The sequence below is a fragment of the Gopherus evgoodei genome, chromosome 7 (genome assembly GCF_007399415.2).
Source record: "Gopherus evgoodei ecotype Sinaloan lineage chromosome 7, rGopEvg1_v1.p, whole genome shotgun sequence".
Classification (NCBI taxonomy): domain Eukaryota; kingdom Metazoa; phylum Chordata; order Testudines; family Testudinidae; genus Gopherus; species Gopherus evgoodei.
This window is the reverse complement of record NC_044328.1, coordinates 83,771,036-83,793,990: the sequence shown is the minus strand read 5'-3', so window position 1 is coordinate 83,793,990 and position 22,955 is coordinate 83,771,036. Positions and strand designations below refer to the sequence as shown.

The 22,955-nt window shown below is 50.2% G+C and overlaps 1 protein-coding gene across 3 annotated transcripts in view; it reads left to right on the top strand.

The window, feature by feature from the left end:
- Window positions 1-3,144, top strand: part of TEX264 (testis expressed 264, ER-phagy receptor) — a 134,606-nt gene extending 131,462 nt beyond the window's left edge. For all 3 annotated transcript variants that reach the window (XM_030570672.1, XM_030570670.1, XM_030570671.1), the window contains one exon: window positions 2,247-3,144. In XM_030570672.1, the coding sequence (XP_030426532.1) occupies window positions 2,247-2,563 (317 nt within the window). In that variant the 3' untranslated portion in view covers window positions 2,564-3,144. The remainder of the gene's footprint in view (window positions 1-2,246) is intronic.
- The last annotated feature ends 19,811 nt before the right edge of the window (window positions 3,145-22,955 follow it).

The window sequence follows — 22,955 nt, the reverse complement described above, 5'->3', positions numbered from 1 at the left end:
CCAGTCCCCTGCACTCAAGGCAGGACTAAGTATTATCTAGACCATCCCTGACAGGTGTTTGTCAAACCTGCTCTTAAAAATCCCCAGTGATGGAGATTGCCCAGCCTCCATAGGCCATTTATTCCAGTGCTTAACCACCCTGATAGTTAGAAAGTTTTTCCTGACGTTCAACCTAAACTGCCCTTGCTGCAGTTTAAACCCATTGCTTCTTGTCCTATCCTCAGAGGTTAAAGAGAACAATTTTTCTCCCTCCTTGTAACAACCTTTTGTGTACTTGAAAACTGCTCTTGTGTACTCTCTCTGTCTTCTCTTTTCCAGATTAAACAAACCCAATTTTTTCAATCTTTCCTCATAGGTCATATTTTCTAGATCTTTAATATTTTTTGTTGACCAGCCTAGCTCTTCTGGAGTAACTATGAAATCACTTTTATTTTGGAGTAGTGTGTCCACACAGGCAGCTGTTCCAGACTAGGTTATTCTGCAATAGCTATGTTGGTCAGTTTCCCCAGGTAGACAAGATCTGAGATCCAGATCATTCTTCACACAGTTCTTTCAGCCATCCAATGAGAGTGACTTTCACTCATTTTGAAGATAATGAAGTTCTGAGCAGTTCCATTCATGCCCAGGCAGCATACAGTGTCTCAGCTGGCATTTAGGTGTGTTCCTCTGGGGTACAGTCATTTCACTCTGCACTGCAGCATCCCTGGGGACACAGGAAGGGCTTGCCCTGTCTCTGAAGACAGAGCTGTTGCTTACCATGTGGAAAAGCATAGCCGATGTTTCTCCCCAGTTCTGGGTCATGCGCATCTCATCTAAGGGTGCAGTGAATGGAGCTGTAGAAAGCATGCCCATAATGCTGCAACAATGTTGTCATTTCCTTTTTGGCTTAAAAAAATCCAAGGAAATGAAATACAAACATCTGTGTTAATGCAACATTGTGATGGTCGATGTAAACATAAAGTGGTTCAGAGAAAAGCCAAAGTTCAGGTTCTCCTAGGAATGTCTACTCATGGGTCTTCGCACTGGCGTGGTTTTGGGGCTTCCCAATTCGACTGTTTACCCTTATGGTCCTGGATAGTCCAGAGGTGTTTTGCACCTGCAGGGTGGCCAGTTTCCTGAGAGGTGAGGTGTTGGGGGTCCTGTGCCAAGGAGGGGGAGGAGTCTGTGGTTGAGAGAAGGGAGGGGCCTGCTCAGCACACTAAGGTGGAGTGTGTCCTACACTGTGGTGCCTCCCATCCAAGCCAGCCTAGCCCTGCTTTTCCTTGCCTCACTCCCACTGAGGAACCTGCATGGGGCAGTCAGCTCACAGCAGGGGCATGCTGGCCTAGAGCCAGGGCAGTGTCCTTTGCATGGGAAGGCGTCTGAAGAGCAGAAGGCTCTGCTTTCCTGGAGAGGGGCCAGAAAGGTCTTGATGTTTGTAGGGAGGAGGGGGAATAGGAGAGGCTAGGGCATTGGATAGGGGTATCATTTACAACAGGGAAGGAGGAGAGATGGAGTTGGGGCTCGAGCAGGACGTAGTGAAGGAGAGAGACTAGAACAAGTTATCACAGGTCACTGGTCTCTTCCTGAAGCTCTAAGGGTTAAATGTACTTTGTCCAGCATGTTCACTGTGGCTGAATTAATGCTACTCTGGGAATGTGAGCTCCTACATCAGCACAGGACTTTGTAGCTGGTTACTACCATGCACTCTCTATATTTTGGTGCTTTATAGTGAATGTTGATGGGCCAGAGGACTTGCTAGGCTAGAACCTTTTATCTCTACTTTGTCCTCCTAATGGTCCAATCTGGAATGGGTACCATAGGTACACCAGAATACAACGGAGATGACCTTTGGGAGCCACATACCAGTCATAACCTCCCACACAGTCCCCAGGAGTTTGGGATGGAGCCGAGTGGGGTGATGATGTAGCAGTGTGCACTCACTGGCGTTTTCTGCAGTGGAGACAGTTATTGATTCCTTTCGCATGATTCCTTTGGCCTGCCCCTCCCCGGGGGAAAGACTAGAGGAGTCACATAGTTTTTCCGGGGTTAATCTGATTGGCAGATCTCTTACTGATGGGGATCACTGTATGGGAAGTTTCTTCAGTGGGGGGATGTGCAATGGAAAACAAGGTGAATAAAGTCTTCAAGGATAGAGATATAGCAACAGCCTTCTCTTCGCTGCTGTGTTCAGCCTTGCATCCCATGAGCTTTGCCTTGCTCTCTCCTTCCCCTCCACGTTAACCTGTTCCTCTTCTCTTCAAAAGGGGCTGATACCCTGAGCGAGACGAGCTCCATCAGCCTGGAGGCCACGACCGATAGCAGAGAGACTTCGGTGGCCACCTCCATCCTGTCCCCCTTCGCAGCTGGCCGCGGGCGGGATGAACTGGACAATCGCAGCGAGCACAGCTACAGCGAGTCAGGGGCTAGCGGCTCCTCCTTCGAGGAGCTGGATCTGGAAGGCAATGGCGATGGGTCGGCAGGGCAGCGTTCTGACCTGGGCTATGCCGAGGAGCAGGAGACCACAAAGGCCAAGTGGGCTAAGGAGCCCACTGCTCTGGAGAAAGAGAGGGGTGAAGAATAAACCAGAGTCCTTCCATCTTCCTCCCCTTTAGTCGGAAAAAACTGATCTGTCCTGTTTTCCTTCTCTCTAGCCAAGAGATTTCAGTCACCGATTCCCATTGAGCCCCTCTCCCCGTCCTCTGAAGATAGATGTTCTAGTTGTTACAAAGAAGGACAGCTCCACCAAGGGAGAGCATAGCTAGAAGCTGTTCTCCAGGAGCCTTTCACCCGCTTGTGTGCTGTGGCAGAGAGCTGGGGGTGCAGTCTGTTTGATGAGCAGTGAAATGTACTTCCAGGCTGCTTGTGTATAAATGCATGGTGAGCTCTCTGCACGAGGAGTGTGTGTGTGTGTGTGTGTGAGAGAGAGAGAGAGAGAGAAATGTTCTCCCTTTGCCTGTCTCCCTGCTCCAGCCCTCCATCTCCTCAAGGCAGCCTGGTTCTCCACCATATAGACACACATTGACTGGCACCAAAGAGCAGATAGTGGTTTTATTCCATGGGAAAAGGAAATATACAATGTAAAATCGTTCTCCTGAAACAGATGTTAAGCTTTTGGGATCTGTAATAAAGCAAGTGCTTTTCCTCTGAGATATGAGGGCTCGAGGGGAGGGTCGTTGTGATTCTGTCCTGTAATGCGTTGGCTTGTCTGTTACCCGGCCCCGTGGAGAGCTGAACAAGTCACACACTTGGCACTTGCATTGTTTCCAAGTGATTTTTGGAACAAAAGTGGTGCTCCCAGCTGATCCAAGTTTGAAGTTTCTTAGCGGCTTGCCTGGGCTGTGTGAAATGCAGTGGGAGCCATGCCATCCAGACCTTGATGAGCAGATATCCCCGTCACTGAAATCACTATCATTGCTGGCACTTGGCCTCCTGCATAGCAGTTTGAACAGTGAGGCCAGGAGTGAAAGGGCCATGAAGACCGAACTCCCTAAGGGCCAGAAATGCTCCTTCCAGGTCAGGGAAAGGCATATTGGCAGAGGCAGCGAAGGAAAGCCAGCACTGCTGCCCCTGTGCCATGGTAGAGAATTTCAGGTCTAGGGTTGCTGCTCTGACTCCAGCCCTTTTAAAAGTCACTTAGAATAAAACCTCTCAATTTGTCACTCAAATCCTCATCTCCAAGCATGAAGTCTGATCCGGTCAGCTGCCTGTCCTGCCTGTTCCCACCTCTCCTTTCCCACCCTGTTTCCAGCCAGACCATGTCCTGGGCTTGACATTGCTAAAGACACACTTGCAGCCTCCTTGAGTATTTTCAATGGACATATTCCTTTGTAGAGGGGATTGGGGTGCACAGAGGGCTGGTCCGTGTTCTTTGTGATAGATTTGGGGAACAAAGTCCTTTCCTAGTTTAGGTTACAGATTCCCAAGTGTTGTGTTGTGCTATAGAAGTGTCTGTGCAGGAGGGGCAGCTGGATGTGATAGAGCAGAGGTTATGCAATGGTGTCTGTCACAAGGTGCCTCCTGCATGAAACGCCCTCCTGCAGCAAGTCAAGGCACAATGTAACCCAGTGTCCCTCCTTCAGAATCCCCAGAAATAGTCCAGTCTTCTGTGACCAATGGCTGTGGTGGGGTTAATTATTAAAAAAGAAAGCCCTGGTGCACAGATACCCTAACAAAACCAGTCCCAGCACCGAGTCCCACAACCATCGTTCAGACAGTACCTCAAGCAGGGCTCTGATGTTCCTTGCCTTGCCCCGGCTCTCTGGTATGGCTCCCTCACCATGCACAAGCTCTCCAATATGGCTCCTTCCTCCCTCGCCATGCCCCGGCTCTCCGGTATGGCTCCTTCCTTGCTTGCCATGCCCCAGCTCTCTGATACGGCTCCCTCACCATGCCCCAGCTCTCCGGTATGGCTCCTTCATCCCATGCCCTGCCCCAGCTCTCTGGTATGGTTTCTTCCTCTCTCGCCACGCACCACCTCTCCAGTACAGCTCCTTCCTTCCTGGCCATGCCGCAGCTCTCTGATACATCTCCTTCATGCTTCGCCACACTCCGGCTCTCCAGTATGGCTCAAGCATTCCTCTCCATGCCTCATTCTCAGCCTGGCCTGGCTTACATCAGGCATCTGAAGCTACTGGTCTCGACCTTCAGTCCTCTCCTTTCTTCTCTGGCCATGGTGTTCTGGCTCTGGCTCAGCTCCTCCACAGGCTCTCTGCTAATTCTTCCCTCTTTCCAGGGACAGCCTTCAGGGAGCCTCTCTGTGGCTTTCCCCAAAGACCTCTTCCTGTCTTCTCACTCCCAGGTCTTTCTCTCACCAGGTCTCCCCTCAGATTCTACCTGATACTTTATAGCCCTCAGGTGCTACCCCCTCCTTAATTGGCCAAACTGGGAGCACCTGTTCTGGCACAAGAAGCTGGACTACTTCAATCTCAGGGGACAGCATGCCAGTGCTGGCTCTGAATCAGAGCTAGTGCAAGGGATGGAAGCCAGGAGACTCAGTGCAGCTGGGGCTAAGTGCTGGTGGTTTTCAGATGCTGTTGTATAATGGCACAGACAGGAAGTATTCATTGCAGCCCAGGGGCTGCAGGAATATCCCAGCATTGCAGATTCCTAGGTGCTGTAGTTGAGCGGAGCTGGTGTCCAAGTGCTGGAAATTCCTGGATGCTGTTATTGGTCTGTTTTGGTCTCATTAGATTTTCCTTGATGATGTGTTGTAGCAGAAACCGTGTCTGATAACTGCTAAGAGTTGTACTATTCATTCTGCCCTTGTGCTATCTGCAAAGCCCTAAATCTTTAGAGTCCTCATGGTGGAGTGGAGATTCCATGAGGCCCATCTGTTGCTGGTGACATAACCTGTAGATTGGTTTGGGTCTAACGTATCTGCCTCAAGGATCTAAAATGAAGCTCTGGCCCAGATCTGTCTCTGGTGTAAGTCTCCTGAAGCCCATGGACATACAGTGGAGATGGCGTGGAGTCTGGGATCCATGAGAGAAGAGCTGTGAGTTTTCAGAGCTTTATGGCTGTGACTTAGTGAAGGCACTGAGAGCAGGAAGGGAGAGAGGAGGGGGTTTGAAAGGGTTGATCTTCCCCACAGTGCTTCTGCTCGCTTTGCTCACATCCTGCCTGCGGGGGTCTTGGATCAGTGTCTCGCTCGGCGTTTGTTAATGGACCTGGATCCATATTGCGTGAATGGAGTTTGGCACTCAATAGTGCATCAGGCTTGCCTTGTTCCTCAGTATTGACTCACTCTGGGGGAAAATCAGTGGGGACGCAATTATTAGAGCCATCCCCCTTGCCCTGGCAGGTCTGCCTGGCAGCTCTGCTCCCTTGCCCAGCCCTCCCCATTGCATGTTGACTCTCCTCTGTGCTCTTGTGGCTGCATCTAAAGCCTAGTTTGGCACCCCAGAAATCTATCCCAGTGCTTGAGGTGCATTTCAGAGCTAGTGCTCAACACGGGCAGCAGGCAGCACCTTGCTTTGGGAGGATGCTTTGCCTGCCCCCTCCCACAAAGGTCATTGCATCTAGAAGCTGGAGCAGACACATCTTCTGAATATAGACAGTTGGCTGGGGATTAACCCCTTGGGTTGGGGCTTAGGGTTTTCCTAAGTGGCATCACCATGCACAATGACCCAGCTATTGGTGGCAGGTCTTAGGGCTCATAGGACCACCTAGCTCTCACTGCAGCTGGCTGTACTCAGCTGGTTCCCTGTGACATAGCAATGGCCAATGATGCCCCTGGATTTACTTGAACATCACCAGCTGCTGCTGCTTGGCATGCAGTGGTGTTCCCTGGGCATCAGTTGGGGCATCAAAGAGCAGATCCTCAGTGCTGCCAGCTCTGAGGAAAGATTTTACTCATGAAGCATCAGCCATTTCCAAAGACTGTGGGAGCAAGTGTGTGTGTATCTGTGTGTACCTGTCTTTGCCTGTATTTAGATGTGTGTGCGTGTCTGGGTGTACATGTGCATGTCTGGGTGCCTGTATGCAGGTGTATCTGTATGTGCACCTATATGCAAGAGTGTGTGCATGTAGGGGTGTACACGTGTATATCTGGGTGCCTGTATGCAGGTGTGTGTGCATGTCTGTGTGTGCTTGGATGCAGGGATTGTACCTGTTTCTCTGGGTCTGTGAGGGCATGTACGTGTGCAGAGGAAGGAGCAGCAGGAGCGTTGATAGAAAATGCACTGTACTTCCTCCCAGATTTTGCTGACATATGGAAATATTATCCCCTTTCTGCAGCACTATTATATTGTATTTTAAAGAAAAAAGTAATTCTGCTCCATTTCACAGTAACTGCTGCTTTTTTGTGAATCCTGCTGTGAGGGAGGATGAGCTGTCAGTGCTGGGTCTTTCCATTTGCCATTTAAAAACAAATCCCATATTGTTTGAATTTATTGCTTTAAAATTGTGTGTCTATGTTCGGCCCTCCCTATATGCATGGCCATTGTGCGTGCGTACGTACCCCTCCCTGTATGCATGGACTCCGTGTGTGTGTGTGTGTGTGTGTGTGTGTGTGTGTGTGTGTGTGTGTGTACACACTCCTCCCTATATGCACAGACTCTGTGTATATGTGTGTGTACACCCTTCCCTATATGCATCGACACTGTATGCTTGTGTAGCCATCCCTCCCTATACATGGAGACTCTGTGTTCACACATACCCCTCCCTATATGCAAAGAGTGGGTGTGTGTGTGTGCCCTTCCTGTATGCACGGACACTGTGTATATGTGTGTCTGTGTACACCCTTCCCTATATGCACGGACTCTGTGTGTATATGTGTGTCTGTGCACACCTCTCTCTATATGCATGGCTACTGTGTATGTGTGTGCACCCCTCCCTATATGCATGGACTCTGTGCATACACGTATGTGTGCAAGGACTCGTGTGTGTGTGTAAGGGCACTGTGTGTGGGCATGGACACGCGTCCCTGGCTGTGGGAGTGCATGGCTGAGTATGTGTAGATGGGTGGGTGTGTGTGGCCAGGAGTTTGGGTGTGCATGAGTCTGGGCATGGGAGCTGTTGGATGTGTGCCTGGATTGGTGCAGGTGGGTATAAGTGTTTGCCCATCCATGTGGCTGGGTCCATGTTTCAGGCAAAGCAGAGCTGAACCTTTGTGCTGAGGCATCTCCCACTTGGCCAGGCTGCGTGTAAGCAGCATGAGAGGAGCTGCCCTATTGCTGCAGGGTATCGGGGGCATTGTCCGCACGGCATGTTGGCATGGGCCCCTGGGGCATTCTCCTCTGGCAGTCTATGGCCTCCAGGACTCGTCTGTAGACAGTGGGCACAGTCACCACCCTCCCACTGCAGCCCCAATGCTTTCACTGGGGTTTAAAATGCAAAGGCCAATGAGTGGAGTCATCAGCCGTCCCCAACGAGTGCTGGACTCCAGGCACCATTCGCTGGCTCTGAACCGCCTAACCCCCAGACCACTCAGACACTCAGTCCCTCCTAATACCACCCCTTCCCCCTGACCAGGCAGACCTGCCTCTTTTAGGATAGAGGGCAGGCATGTGAAGAGGATTAGAGGTCCAGTCCCCAATACACTGGTTTTCAAACTTTTTTTCTGGGGACCCAATTGAAGAAAATTGTTGATGTCCGCAATTCAACGGAGCTGGGGATGAGGGTTTGGGGTGTGGGAGGGCCTCAGCGCTGGGGCAGAGGGTTAGGGTGCAGGGGTGAGGGCTGCAGGGTGGGGCTGGGAATGAGGGGTTCAGGTGTGGGAGGGGGCTCTGGGCTGGGGCAGGGGGTTGGGGTGTGGGCTGTGGCTGCAGGTCTGGGGTGAGGTTGAGGAGGAGGAGTTTGGGGGGCAGGAAGGGGTTCTAGGTTTGGGGGGCTCAGGGCTGGGGTGTGGGTTTGGGGCATGGAATTGCCTCTGGCAGCTCCCGGTCAGCAGCACAGCCGGGGTGCAGAGGCAGAGTTCCTGCCTCTCCTAGCACCGCGGACAGACCTACGCCCTGGAAGCAGCCAGCAGCAGGTCCGGCTCCTAGGTCCGTCCCCACCCAGCCAATAGGAGTTGGGGAAGGCGGTGCCTGCGGGCAAGAGCCACATGTGGAGCCCTGTGGCTCCCCTGCCTAGAAGCCGGACTGGCTGCTGGCCGCTTCCAGAGTGCAGCGCAGTGTCAGAACAGGTAGACACTAGCCAACCTTAGCTGGGGAGCACCGCTGTCTGGACTTTTAATGTCCCAGTCAGTGGTGCTGACCAGAGCCGCTAGGGTCTCTGGGTGCTGAGCAAGGCGACCCAGTGCGTTACTGGATCGCGACCCAAACTTTGAAAAACACTACCCTAATAAAACCACTGCCAGCTGGGCAAGCAGCCCCACCTTGGGAGAGGGAAGTGAGGACTCCCTAATCTGCTAGGTCCGAATGGAAAGAAAGGAAGAGAACTCCTTCTGGCACATCCTCACATCCCTTGGAACAATCAGCCATGGTGACAGTCCAATATAGCATTTCCCATGGTGTGAGAGGCCTCCATGCAGCAAGAGAGGGGTAAATTCCCTGGGCAAAGCTGTTCGGTCCACACATTCCTCCTAACTCTCCATCTCTCTGTCTAATGCACGGATCCAGAGCACACCCCTCCCTGCTGGATGGCAGGTCTGGATTGTTAGCTCCTTGCAGCTGCCCACAATGGGTGGCTGAGCCCCTGTGAACATGTGTCCCTCAGAGACCTTGGGGTTAGCTGTGATTCCTGATGTCTCCAGGCCACATCTGCCTCTGGCTCCTGAGCACCATTCTGCCTGCTGGGGAGCGAGGTGGAGAGAGGCATTGTGAAAAGCTGGGGAAATTCATTTTGTTTCAGTCTGCTCTAAGGTGGTGTAGTGGTGCTGTCTATGGCACAGCAGCTCCTTCTCAGGGACTGGCGTGATGGGGAGTGTGGAAGGTGGGAGCGAAGTGAGCTAGCAGCTAATGCATTAGCCTTTCCGCTCCGGCCTCAGGTTCTGGTTGGGCCCCAAGTAACACTGAATGGCTTGGACCCATCTTAGCCATAATTGAGGTGCTATTGGCCACGGTATCTAGTCTCTGTTTAGGAGAGACACAAGTGCATGGGCTGAGCTGGACTAGCAGGCGGTGCTGCTTGTTGGGGGAAGATGCAGTAAGGAACATGTCATGGCACCACTGCCTGACTCTGCCATTGCTTCCTGTCTGGCCCCTTGGCAACACCAGAGCACAGTTCAGACCAAAGCGAATGCTGGGCTGTAACTGTGGGTGTCACTCTACTTTGAAGCACCGATGGGGCCTGAAGCAAAGCAGGGCCAGGGTGAAAAGTCTGGGATTGCAGAGCCTGCCAGCATGGGCTCGTTGCACTGGACTTTCAGGCAGCAAAGGCTGAGCACAAATAAAGGCCTCTGGGGTAACTCCATTGAAGTCAAGGGATTTGTGCGAAGGAAGAATTTTGTCCCTGCAGAAATAGCTTTGAGCAAAACAAATTGTCTCTGCAGGTGGCTTGTTTCTGTTAAACCCCACTGGAAGGGCTCTCCTCTCTCCCCGCCGCCTCCTGCAGTGGTGGGCCACCTCTAAACGGGGCCCAGACCCACCCCAGGGTCAGTCCTGGTTGCTATGATACCACCTGCTCCATGATGTGCCTGTTCTCTGGAAAAGGGGCCTAGACAGTGGATCTCAGATCCCATCAGGAGCGAGGCAGACAGAGTCATGGAGGGAGCTGCCACTTCCACACTGGGGTCCTTGGAACTCACTTCAGATGGCCCCTAATTTCGAGCCGAGATCTTTTCTGAATTGTATCCCTGTGGCAGTGCAGGGCGCTACAGGCAAGCCATGGGCAGAGGAGAAGGGAGTGGGTGTAAGAATGTCCTGGTTGATGGTGTCATAAGTAGAGTAGGGACTGAACCAGTGAGCTTTGAAGACCCTTGAACTTTGGGGAAGTTCAGACCTGAGCACCTCCTTTGTACCTGTCTCCCCACCTCTGACCAGGCTGATTCAAATACCACTCTCCAAACACCACCACCCCACAGTGAATATGCTCAGTTCTGGATTGGCAACATCCCTCTTGTCCTAAGGAGAACAAACGGTGAGTGGAGCAGTACAAATATGGCACTCTAAACCGCTCTCATAGAGGCCCAGATCTCTAGTGTGGCATGCAATGCCTAGGCCAGTCCAGGTAAGCAGGCACATATGGATATGTGGGGGCACATATCCAGACTGACTCTTGCCTCAGATGGTGCACAGCGGTGAACCAGACAGATGGGGTTGGCACACTCCCTTCTGCATGCCTGGCTTTGAAAATCTAGAGTTTCTTTCTCCCTTCTATGACCATGAAGCTCTGCAGAACAAGCCTCCAGGGAAGGCCTAGGGAGAATGACTTGGGTGTGTTTGATAAATAGGAAGAAAACAAAAGTTTCCACTGGCCAAGTCATTTAGATCATCCACCTCTGGTCTGGTTAAAGGCCACATCTCACCAGCCTCCATATTCGTGTGGTCTGCACATGCCAGTTGCTCCCACAGCCCCTTTTGGGCACTGGGAGGTGCAGCAGCGACAGGCTTTGCATGCCCCAAACTCATTTGTGTTCCTCTGGGGGGAATTCTGCGATTGTGAATTCTGTGTAGGCTCCGAATTGATTGGACATGTGCAGTAGAGCTGCTGGATGCCAAGTCCACTTGCAGTGCCTCTGGGAGCACAAACGAGCTTTCATTCAATCATTCACACACAGATACTACATAAATGGCTGCATGTGTGCAAATAGAGGCCAGGTTTTGGAAATGAGGTCCAAAAAGTAGCCTGAGTTGAGTGCCTTAAAGATCTAAGACAAGCGATTTTAGTGTGAGGGTTTGTCACGTGTGAAGATATTGACAGAGCTATTAGAGGAGTTTGCTTATTTTTGCCTGAAATGAAATCCTTGTTCTAGCTGTATTTAAACATTGATTTTATATGTCTCAGGTTTCAATCTGTTGATGTACCAGGCTGGTTTAGATGTAGGTGTTGGGAAGGGAAAAGAATTTCCTTATTGAGATAAAACTTGTCTTTAATACTCCATTCACACCGCAAAATCAGCATCCTAATTCTGGATAGAATACCGGCAGATGTGGTACCAAAATGAAAAGTATAATGGCTGAGGCCTGGGTTCCTTGCAATGGATGATTGGGGGATACTTTGGAAAGTTACAGTAAATGTTTTGTATGACTGGTTTCTCTTGTGACTTGGATTTCTGGCATTGAAAGAGACTTGGGGGCTTTTATTCTCCTACGCCCCTATAGGAAGCATAGGACAGCACACCACTAAGCTGCCTTTCCTTCCCCCGGCTCTTGCAGCTAAATGTTTCCCATGGGACACTGTCAATTTTTGTGGAGCCATCCCTGCTGCAGCTGCTGGCTCCAGCTCCTGCTCCGAGGAGTCCGCTTCACACTCAGCCCCCGCCTTCCAGCCCAGGTGCAGTGTCATCCCCATCCCATCCCTGACTGGGGACTCGGGTTGCTGGAAGCAGGGTGAGGCCAGTGGGGGGAGCCCTGGTGCAGGACCTGGCCTCATGGCAGAGGCAAAGAGGAGCAGCACTGCCCAGTTTGCTCATGCATGGGAGAATGGGAGAGGAGCAGAGCAGGGAAGGAGGAAACCAGACAGAAGAGGAGGGGGGACAGGGAGTGTGCAAGGAAATGAACAGGAGAGAGGTGGGGCTGGAGACAGGGAGACGAGATATCACAGGCTGGAAATATGTGCAGCAAAGATGGGAAGCAGGCCGGGTGTTGGCACAGACCAATTTCTAGAAGGATTGTGCTTAATGGAGTGGTGAGCAGTAGTGCCCCTCAAATTCCCTGCTCCAGAGGGCCAGCTGCAAAGAGATAAGGACAAGCATCCACAGCCAGTTCAAAGGATTCTGGGGCATGCTTGGAAGCAACAGGAGATGAGTCAAAGCCAGGGTATGGCTACGCTTTGAAGTGTGAGTGTGGTCGGAGCACCAGCGCTGGGAGAGAGCTCTCCCAGCGCTGCACGTAAACCACATCCCTTACGGATGTAGCTTGCAGCACTGGGAGCCGCGCTCCCAGCGCTGCGGCACTGATTTCACTGAGGCTTTACAGCGCTGTATCTTGCAGCGCTCGGGGGTGTTTTTTCACACCCCTGAGCGTGAAAGTTGCAGCGCTGTAAAGTGCCAGTGTAGCCAAGCCCTGCAGTGTTGACTTAGGCATTGGCTACACTTGGAGGTCTGCAGCACTGGGAGTTACAGCTGTCTTCGTACAGCTGTGTAGGGAAAGTGATGGAGTGTGGCCACACTGACAGCTACCAGCGCTGCAGTGTGGCCACATTTGCAGCATTTGCAGCGGTGTTGGGAGTGGTGCATTATGGGCAGCTATCCCACAGAGCACCTCATCCCATTTTAGCTCCATGGGTTGTGGGAAGGGGACGGAAGGGTGCGGGTCATTCTGCTTCCTGTCCCAACGCCCCGTGATGCATCGCCTTACATCCCAGCAGTCCCTGTTTTTCCGTCCATGTTTGGCACCATTGTGACTCTCCCAACGGTTTCTGTGCAGCGCGATTTCTGGGGAAATGGAGCCCGAACTGCTGAGGAGTATGCTGACGAGTCTCGCCAGCACATCACGTTTGGCAGTTGAGCTATTCCTTAAGCTCCAAAGTGATGAGGAGTCCGACGATGATTGCGAGTCGCCTGATGCGTACGACACGACATTGCTTGTGGCTTTCACAGAAATGCTCAGCACCGTGGAACACCACTTATGGGATTGGGAAACAAGCACTGAGTGGTGGGATCACATCATCATGGAAGTCTGGGATGACAAGCAGTGGCTGCAGAACTTTTGGATGAGAAAAGCCACTTTCATGGGACTGTGTGCTGAGCTTGCCCCCACCCTGTGACGCAAGGACACAAGATTGAGAGCTGCCCTGCCAGTGGAGAAGTGGGTGGCTATTGCAATCTGGAAGCTGGCAACTCCAGACAGCTACCAATCAGTCAGGAACCAGTTTGGAGTGGGAAAGTCGACCGTTGGAGTTGTTTTGATGTAAGTTTGCAGGGCCATTAATTGCATCCTGCTAAGAAGAATCGTGACTCTGGGGAACGTGCAGGACATTGTGGATGGGTTTGCACAAATGGGTTTCCCTAACTGTGGAGGGGCGATAGATGGGACGCATATTCCTATTCTGGCACCACCCCATCTAGCATCTGAGTATGTTAATCAGAAGGGGTATTTCTCTATGGTTCTCCAGGCGCTTGTGGATCATTTCATTGACATTAACACAGGCTGGCCTGGAAAGGTGCATGATGCACGCATCTTTCGGAACACTGGCCTGTTCAGGAAGCTGCAGGCAGGGACTTTTTTCCCAGACCGGAAGATCACAGTAGGGGACGTTGAAATGCCCATTGTGATCCTTGGAGACCCCACTTACCCGTTAAGGCCTTGGCTCATGAAACCGTAAACAGGGAAGCTTGACGGGAGCAAGGACCGGTTCAACTACAGGCTGAGCTGGTGCTGAATGACTGTGGAGTGTGCTTTTGGCTGTTTAAAAGGACACTGGCGATCTCTGTATGAGAAGCTAGACTTGGGGGAAAGCAGCATCCCTGCAGTTATATCCGCATGCTGTACCCTCCATAATATTTGTGAAGGGAAGGGTGAAACATTCAGTCAGGCATGGACCTCTGAGGTTCAACGCCTGGAGGCTGAATCTGCACAGCCAGAGAGCAGGGCTACTAGAGAGGCCCAGCACAGGGCTTCAAGGATCAGGGATGCCTTGAGGGAGGAATTTGAGGCTGAAAACCAACAGTAATGTTTGGTGCCTTGCACGGGAGTGAAGTGCAGTGGTTACAATGTTAGTAGGAATCTGTTTTTCCTAAGCTGATTTGCAGTGCCTGTTTCTTTCCTGGGCTAAGGTATCTTTGACTTTCTGCAATAATAAAGACTGTTTTCAAAGACAAGAATTCATTTATGGAAAAGAAAATAACTTTATTGACAGACACACAACATTTTGGGAACCTAAAAGGGCAGGGGGTGTGGTGGGGAACTGTACAGTCACAGGTTTGAATATGTCCTGTCTGGAGTGCTCTGCAATGACTGCTGCACTTCAGGATGCTATACTACATGGTGATGGGGATTGAGTGCAGAGGGTAAGGGTCGTAGTTCTCAGGGCTGGTTGGTGAACAGGTGTTGGAGGCAGCTGGTGAAGGTGAGAACCTGGATGCTGGGGAAGGGGGTTTGGAGCTGACATTGGGGCACAAGGGAAAGAGCTTTGGGACAGGGGGGCGGGTGCATAGCAGTGCTCTGCCTGCGTGTCTACGAGCGCCTGGATAGAGTCTGCTTGGCGCGCCAGGATGCTTATCAGCTGCTTTGTGCTTTTCTCCCTGGCCACTGCGTTTCTCTGGCAGATCCTGCTTTCCCTTTCCCTCCAGTCCTGCAGTTTTTTATTCTCTCTGACGGAGTGATCTATAACTGTTTGCAGCAGGTCGTCTTTGCTTTTTTGCGGCTTCTTCCGCAGGTTTTGGAGTCTTTGAGCTGCTGTTAACACAGGCAGCTGAGAACTCAAGGTCGCTTGTGGAAAGGAAAAAAAGGCAACAGTTAACAGAGGCAGCATTGTTTATATCTCTGACAGTTATTCCCACACAGTGAAGGAGTTTACAGTCTTCACTTTAGCATAATTTTCCCATGCCAAAGAGAGCGCACAAAACCCACAGGAGCCCCGAAATGGTAAGGGGAACTGATTGCTTCAGGGCTGTGCTGGGGTTTCTGTGCATTGGGGAAAGCAAACAGCTGCAGGGGGCACCTACACTGAACACTCTCCCAACATTTTCCACAGGAGTTTATCCTGGAAGATATCTCGCTGCTGCAGGGCACCTGGGAAGAGCGGGAGGGTCTTCTACAGCAATGCAAATTCCTCCCTGGCCCCTATGCAGCCTGCCTGTGTGCAGCAATGGTCTCCCCACCCCTCACGGCACAGTGGCTTGGACACGTTAGCCTGACTGGGACAAGGACCACAGTGGCTCTCCCTATAAACTTGCGCAAGCACATTGCCCACACTCTGGCTGAAACTTTTGAAGAGATTACCGAGGCCGATTACCGCGACGTGATAGACCACATCAATGAGCTATTCCCCATCTAGGCATGCATGCAGCCCTAACCCTCCCTTCTCTCCCAAAACATTTCCATCCTGAAAATAAAAGCCGCTTACCGGGAACCCACTTCTCTACTTGTCCTTCACCAAGTACCGACTGCTGCGACTAGCTACCTTCCTCCTGGCTTGAGAAGAGCTCCTGGCTGCATGCCTCCAGGGACTCCGGGGTGTCTCCCCCCACCCCAGTACCCTCACTCTCGGTTTCCTCCTCCCCCTCCTCCTCCTCTCCCTCCACCTCTCTCTCCCGCTCTGAAGTGTCCATCGTGGTCCTCAGATTGGCAGTGGGGTCACCCCCCAAGCGTCGCGTCCAACTCTGTAAAAACGGCAGGTCGTGAGGGCAGCACCAGAGCGGCAGTTTCCCTCACGGGCTTTGCAATAGGCACTCCGCAGCTCCTTCACTTTAATCCTGCACTGCACCACGTCCTGGTAATGGCCCCTTTCCAGCATGGCCCTTGATATCTGCCCATAGGTATCGTAATTCCTACGGCTGGAGCGCAGCTGTGACTGCACAGCTTCCTCCCCCCAAACACTGATGAGGTCCAGCAACTCACCATTGCTGCATGCTGGGGCTCGTTTGGCATGTGGAGGCATGGTCACCTGGAAAGATTCACTGATTGCACTCCACACCTGGCTGAGCAAACAGGAAGGGGATTTTTTAAATTCCTGGGGCATTTAAAGGGCGGGTCACCTGAGGCCAGGGCAGTAGAGTTTGAACTGATGAGCAGACTGGCTGAGCAGGCATTCTGGGATACCTCCAAATACCTCTGGAGGCCAATAGCAGCGCTTTTGGTGGCCACACTGGCGGAGCAGCGCTGCATCACCAGCGCTGCAGTCGTTATTCTCCAGGCAGAGGTGGAGTACATGCAGCGCTATAGCCAGGGAGATACAGCGCTGTATGTGCCTTGCAAGTGTGGACGGTGAGTAAGTTGCAGCGCTGTAAAGCCACCATCAGCGCTGCAACTCTCCAGTGTAGCCAAGGCCTAGGGATCCCATGTGGCTAGGCCTGGCCTGGACAGAGGAGAGATGGCCACCAGGAAGAGGGGAGGTTAAAGTGTGGTCAAATTCCGCAGGCCAAAAGAACCACAGAGCGAGGTCAGCTGAAGAAGGGAGCTAGGAGATCAGCCTGGCCTTTCCCTCACAAGTGCCCTGAGCACTGCCATGCCTGCCCTGAGTGCCTCCAGATAGCATGAGGTCCCTGGGACTGGTGTACATTGAGAACTTACCAGGAGAAGCTCAGCAGCCAGGAGGGGGGATGGGTTAGTGGGTAGGGCCTTGATCTTGGGCTCCGGAGTTCTGGCTTCATCTCCCAGCTCAACCACAGCCCTCCTGTGTGAAGTTGGGCAAGTCACTTAAGCAACCCCATGCCTCAGTTTTACCACATGTAAATAGAGACTACCCACACGCACACAGGGGAGTTGTGGGGAATGACTGTGCTAAGAAGCTGTAGTGATGAGGGCCAGATAACTAAAATAGAGAACTTTGCAGGACTTGGGCATCCCCTCTAGATGACAATATTCAAAGGCATCTCCCATGCCTGTCGCTCCTCTTGCTGGGGAGGGGGCATTAGTGTCCCAGGTATGAAGGGGAACATATGCCTCCTGTTTAGAAAAGGTCACAATTAATCCTCAACTGGTGATTGACATATGATAATTCATAAATATTTTGTGCTCTAAGTGATAAAATATTAAAGTCCTCCAGCTTGGAGGGAAGATATTTCTCTCCCTGTGTGTTTATCTTTGTTATTGAGCATTGCAAAACAACAACCACCCCCCTGAAATATTCATGCACTGCTGAATTGCTGGTGGGCGCTGGGGCCTGACTGCAATTTGTAAAGGCACCTTGTCCTGCAGGCTGAGGGAGGGTTGCGTGAAAAGCAGCTGAAAATGGCATATTGGCTAGCAAGCGATGCCAAAGAAAGGAGGAGACGAGCAACACTGATCCTAGCAACATGTTGCCTTTCTACAGCAGCTTGTGATTGAGGCTCTACGAGCACTTTATAGACATTGGGGAATTAACCCCACGACCCCCCAGGAGGTAGCTCAGTGGCATCAGCCTCATTTTACAGATGTGAACACAGAGATACAGGGCAGAGAAGTGCTTTATTTAAAAGATGCCCGGCACATCAGGCTCAGGGGCAGGAATAGATGCCAGGAGTCTTGATGCTGAGTCCTGTGCTTGGACTCAGCTTTGTTCTCCATAGACTCAAAGACTCATAGACTTAAGGTCAGAAGGGACCATTATGGTCATCTAGTCTGACCTCCTGCACAACGCAGGCCACAGAATCTCACCCACTCACTCCTGTAACAAACCCCTAACCTATTTCTGAATTACTGAAATCCTCAAATCATGGTTTAAAGACCTTGAGGTGTAGAGACTCCTCCAACAAGTGGCCCGTGCCCCATGCTGCAGAGGAAGGCAAAAAACCTCCAGGGCTTCTGCCAATCTACCCTGGAGGAAAATTCCTTCCCGACCCCAAATATGGCGATCAGTTAAACCTGAGCATGTGGGCAAGACTCACCAGCCAGCACCCAGGAAAGTATTCTCTGTAGTAACTCAGATCCCATCCCATCCAACATCCCATCACAGACCATTGGGCATATTTACCTGCTAATAATCAAAGATCAATTAATTGCCAAAATGAGGCTATCCCATCATACCATCCCCTCCATAAACTTATCAAGTTTAGTCTTGAAGCCAGATATGTCTTTTGATCCCACTACTCCTCTTAAAAGGCAAGACTGTCATTGTCATTCCTGGATGAAGCAGTGACTTCAACATCCCCTTTTCCACCCCACTCCACCCCCCTGCCACTTCCCCTCCTGATGTCTTCAGGCAATCTCAGAACCTTCTCTGCAGAGTTGCTGGAGAGCTTCAGATTCCCCTCAAGGAGATCCAAGACTCCCTCTACAAACTCTTAGACATCAGGGGGCCTAGAAGCATGCAAGAATAGCTCTCCCCATTAACGAAGGCATACTGGAGCCAGCTAGGACAGTTTGGCACATCCTTGCCACCTGCGCTCCTGCCCTCAAAGGGGTGGAGAAGCGTTATTACGTGCCTTCCAAGGGTGTGGAATTTTTGTTTTCTCATCCCATTCCCAATTCACTGGTGGTCCATGCCACTTTTGAAAGGGCTAGACAGCAATACCCTGGTCTACTCCTGCTGACAAAGCAGGCAAACGCCTGGATCTGCTGGGAAGAAAGGTCTTCTTATCATCTTACCAGGCGCTACTGGCTAAATATCATTTTCTGAACCATGCCAAGTTTGCAGCATTTACTGACAGACTTCCACAACAGGACAAAGCTCGTTTTCAATCTCTGTAGATGAAGGCAAATTGATAGGACTGCCCTCCAGTCTGAAGCTGAGTCATGTGCAGGGAATCATGGCTCCATGTATCTGGGTTCCCTAAGGAGGTCCAGAATACCATCGAGAACCTCCCCTTCTATGAATCACTCCTCTGCAACCAGAAGACAGACGAGTACCTCCATACCCTGAAGGACTCCAGGGTAAGTGGAGTGCCTGCTGCTAAGAGGAAGTTTCACCACCGACCAGCCAGCAGTTCTTCCATCCTGTGAACCACCACGCAAGAGACAGAGGGGTCAAAAGTCCTGGTTCCTTACACCCTCTGCAACAGGCTCAGAATCTCATCTCAACTTTTGGCTCAACATTATTTTTGACATGGGCTCAAGAGCTATAAAACACTGAGCCCAACACCTCCTGACTCCCTCCCTCCCCTACCATTTTGTGCTTTTTCAACAACTGGAGCATGATAACAACAGACAAGTGTCTGCTGAACGTCATCCACTGTGAATATACATTACAGTTTGCATCCCTACCTCCTCCAAAACTCCTCTCCCTGCCATCCCTTTGGGGACCCCTCTCATGAGAGTATCGCAAACAAGAGATGAACTCCTTACTGTAGTGAGGAGCTATAGAACACATCCCTCCGCAATACCAAGGGAGAGGGCTTTACTTCACCTCCTTCCTGATACCCAAAAAGAAGGGCAGTTAGAGACAAATCCTCGACCTCCTCCATCTCAACAGCTTCATTTGCAAACTCACACGGTCACATTGGCAGTGATAATTCCATCTCTAGATAAGGGCAGGTGGTTCATAGCTCTTGATGTGAAGGACGCCTACTTTCATGTGGACATTCATCCCACCCACAGATGCTTTCCTAGATTCATGTTAAGCTCTGACCATTTTCAGTACAGTCTACTCCTCTTCAACATAGTGACCACCCCCCGAGTCTTTACCAAGATATTGGTTGTAGCAGACCATGTCAGATGTCGTGGTCTCATTGTCATCCCCTACATTCATCAAGTGATCCACCCCCCTGTCGTACAGTCCCAGCTTCTGGCAGTCAGAGGCTAGGGACACCCAGAACACAGAGTTGCATCCCTGACCATCCTGGCTAATAGGCATTGATGGACCTACCCTCCAGGAACCTATCTAATTCTCTTTTGAGTCCCATTATAGTTTTGGCCTTCATAACACTCCCTGGCAATGAGTTCCACAGGTTGATTGTGCATTGTGTGAAGAAATACTTCCTTTTTTTTTTTAAACTTGCTGCCTATTAATTTCATTGAGTGACCCCTGGATCTTGTGTTTTGTGAAGGGGTAAATAACATTTCCTTATTTAATTTCTCCTAGTCATGATTTTATAGACCTCTATCATATCCCCCTTAATCATCTCTTTTCCAAGCTGAATAGTCCCAGCCTTTTTAATCTTTCTTCATAGGGAAGCTGTTCCATACCACAAATCATTTTTGTTGCCCTTCTCTGCACCTTTTCCAATTTTAATATATCTTTTTGAGATGGGGTGACCAAAACTGCACACAGTATTCAAGGCGTGGGTGTACAATGGATTTATATAGTGGCATTGTGATATTATCTATCTTATTATCTATCTCTTTCCTAATGGTTCCTAACATTCTGTTCGCTTTTTTCATTGCTGCTGCACATTGAGCAGATGTTTTCAGAGAACTATCCACAATGACTCCAAGATCTCTTTCTTCAGTTCTAATTAAAACCACATCAATTTGTATGTATAATTGGGATTATGTTTTCCAATGTGCATTACTTCGCATTTATCAACATTGAATTTCATTTGCCATTTTGTTGCCCAGTTTTGTGGGATCCCTTAGTAATCTTCACAGTGTGCATTGGACTTAATTATCTTGAGTAATTTTGCATCACTGCAAATTTTGCTACCTCACTGTTTACCCCTTTTTCCAGATCATTTATGAATATGTTGAACAGTACAGGTCCCAGTACACATCCCTGGGAGACATTGCTATTTACCTCTCTCCATTCTGAAAACTGATCATTTATTCCTACTCTTTGCTTCCTGTCTTCTAACCAGTTACTGATCCATGAGAACCTTCCCTCTTATCCAATTACTGCTTGCTTTGCTTAAGAGCTTTGGTAAGGGACCTTGTCAAAGGCTTTCTGAAAGTCAAAGTACACTATATCCACTGGGTCACCCTTGTCCACATGTTTGTTGATTGCCTCAAAGAATTCTAATAGATTGGTGAGGCATGATTTCCCTTTATAAAAGCTGTGCTGACTCTTCCCCAACAAGTTGTGTTCATTTATGTGTCAGATTATTCTGTTCACTACTATAGTTTAAATCAATGTGCTGGGTACTGAAGTTAGCATTACCAGCCTGAAATTGCCAGGATTACCTCTGGGGCCTTTTAAAAAATTGGTGTCATGTTAGCTATCCTCCAGTCATCTGGTACAGGGGCTGATGTAATCGATAGGTTACATACTAGAGTTAGTAATTCTGTAATTTCTTATTTGAGTTCCTTCAAAACTCTTGGGTGAATATCATCTGGTCCTAGTGACCTATTACTGTTTAATTTATTAATTTGTTCCAAAACCTCCTCTCCTGGTACCTCAATCTGGGACAGTTCCTCGGATTTGTCACCTAAAAAGAATGGCTCAGGTGTGGGATTCTTCCTCTCATCCTCTTCAATGAAGACCGATGCAAAGAATTCATTTACCTTCTCTGCAATGGCCACGTCTTCCTGGAGCATTCCTTTAGCACCTCAATCATTCAGTGGCCCCACTGATTGTTAGGCAGGCTTCCTGCTTTTGATGTACTTAACAATTTTTGTGCTCTGGAACTGGTGTATCAGCAATCAAATCACTCTATCAGCAGCCCCTCTTCCAGGGAAGCAAAATGTGCTCACAGATTCCCTCAGAAAACATTTTGCAGTCAACCACAAGTAGGAAATCCATGAATTGGTACTGTGCAATATTTTCACTCTGTGGGGAACCCCACCAGGGACCCTTTTTGCCTGTCAAGCAAACAGCAAATGTACAACATATTTCTCCAGAGAAGCCCTAGGTCACCACTCCCAGAGCGATGCTCTGCTTCTTACTTGTTTGGATCAGTTCAACTATGCCTTCCTACACTACTGCTTCTGCCATGAGTTCAGTGCAAAATCCGTCGGGACAGAGTGAGGGTCATCCTGATCATAGAATCATAGAATCATAGAATCGCAGGACTTGAAGGGACCTTGAGAGATCATCTAGTCCAGTCGCCTGCATTGCTGGCAGGACTAAGTATTATCTAGACTAGTGGCTTGGGAACACTTTGAATAGTGGGAGTGCTGAAAGCCTGTTCCCTTACCCCTGTCCTACCCTTCCCATCCCCCTTCCCATCCCCCGGAAGCTGGCAGCTGGGACCCAGGGGACAGTGGGCCAGCAACCGGAGTGTGGGGGCTTCTTAGCTCTGAGGGGCAGAAACAGCCTCCTTGTGGGAGGGCAGAGTTCATATCTCTGTCCCCGGCAGCCAGGGTGGGGTAGGAGACAGGGGGACAGCAGTGGAGACCCGGCTAAAACCTGGGGGTGCTGCATGACCATCCCTGGGAGGTGTTTGTCTAATCTGCTCTTAAAAACCACCAATGATGGACATTCCACAACCTCCCTGGGCAATTTATTCCAGTGCTTAATCATCCTGACAGTTAGGAAGTTTTTCCTATTGTCCAGCCTAAACTGCCCTTGCCGCAATTTAAACCCATTGCTTCTTGTCCTATCCACAGAGGTTAAGGAGAACAACTTTTCTCTCTCCTCCTCCTTGTAACAACCTTTTATGTACTTGAAAACTATTATCATGTCCCCTCTCAGTGTCCTCTTCTCCAGACTAAACAAGCCCAATTTTTTCAATCTTCCGTCGTAGGTCATGTTTTCGAGACCTTTAATCATTTTTGTTGCTTTTCTCTGGACTTTCTCCAATTTGTCCATATCTTTCTTGAAATGTAGTGCCCAGAACTGGACACAATAGGCCAGTTGAGGCCTAATCAGTGTGGAGTAGAGCAGAAGAATTACTTCTCATGTCTTCCTACAACATTCCTGCTAATACATCCCAGAATGGTCTTTGGTTTTTTTGCAACAGTGTTACACTGATTGCCCCC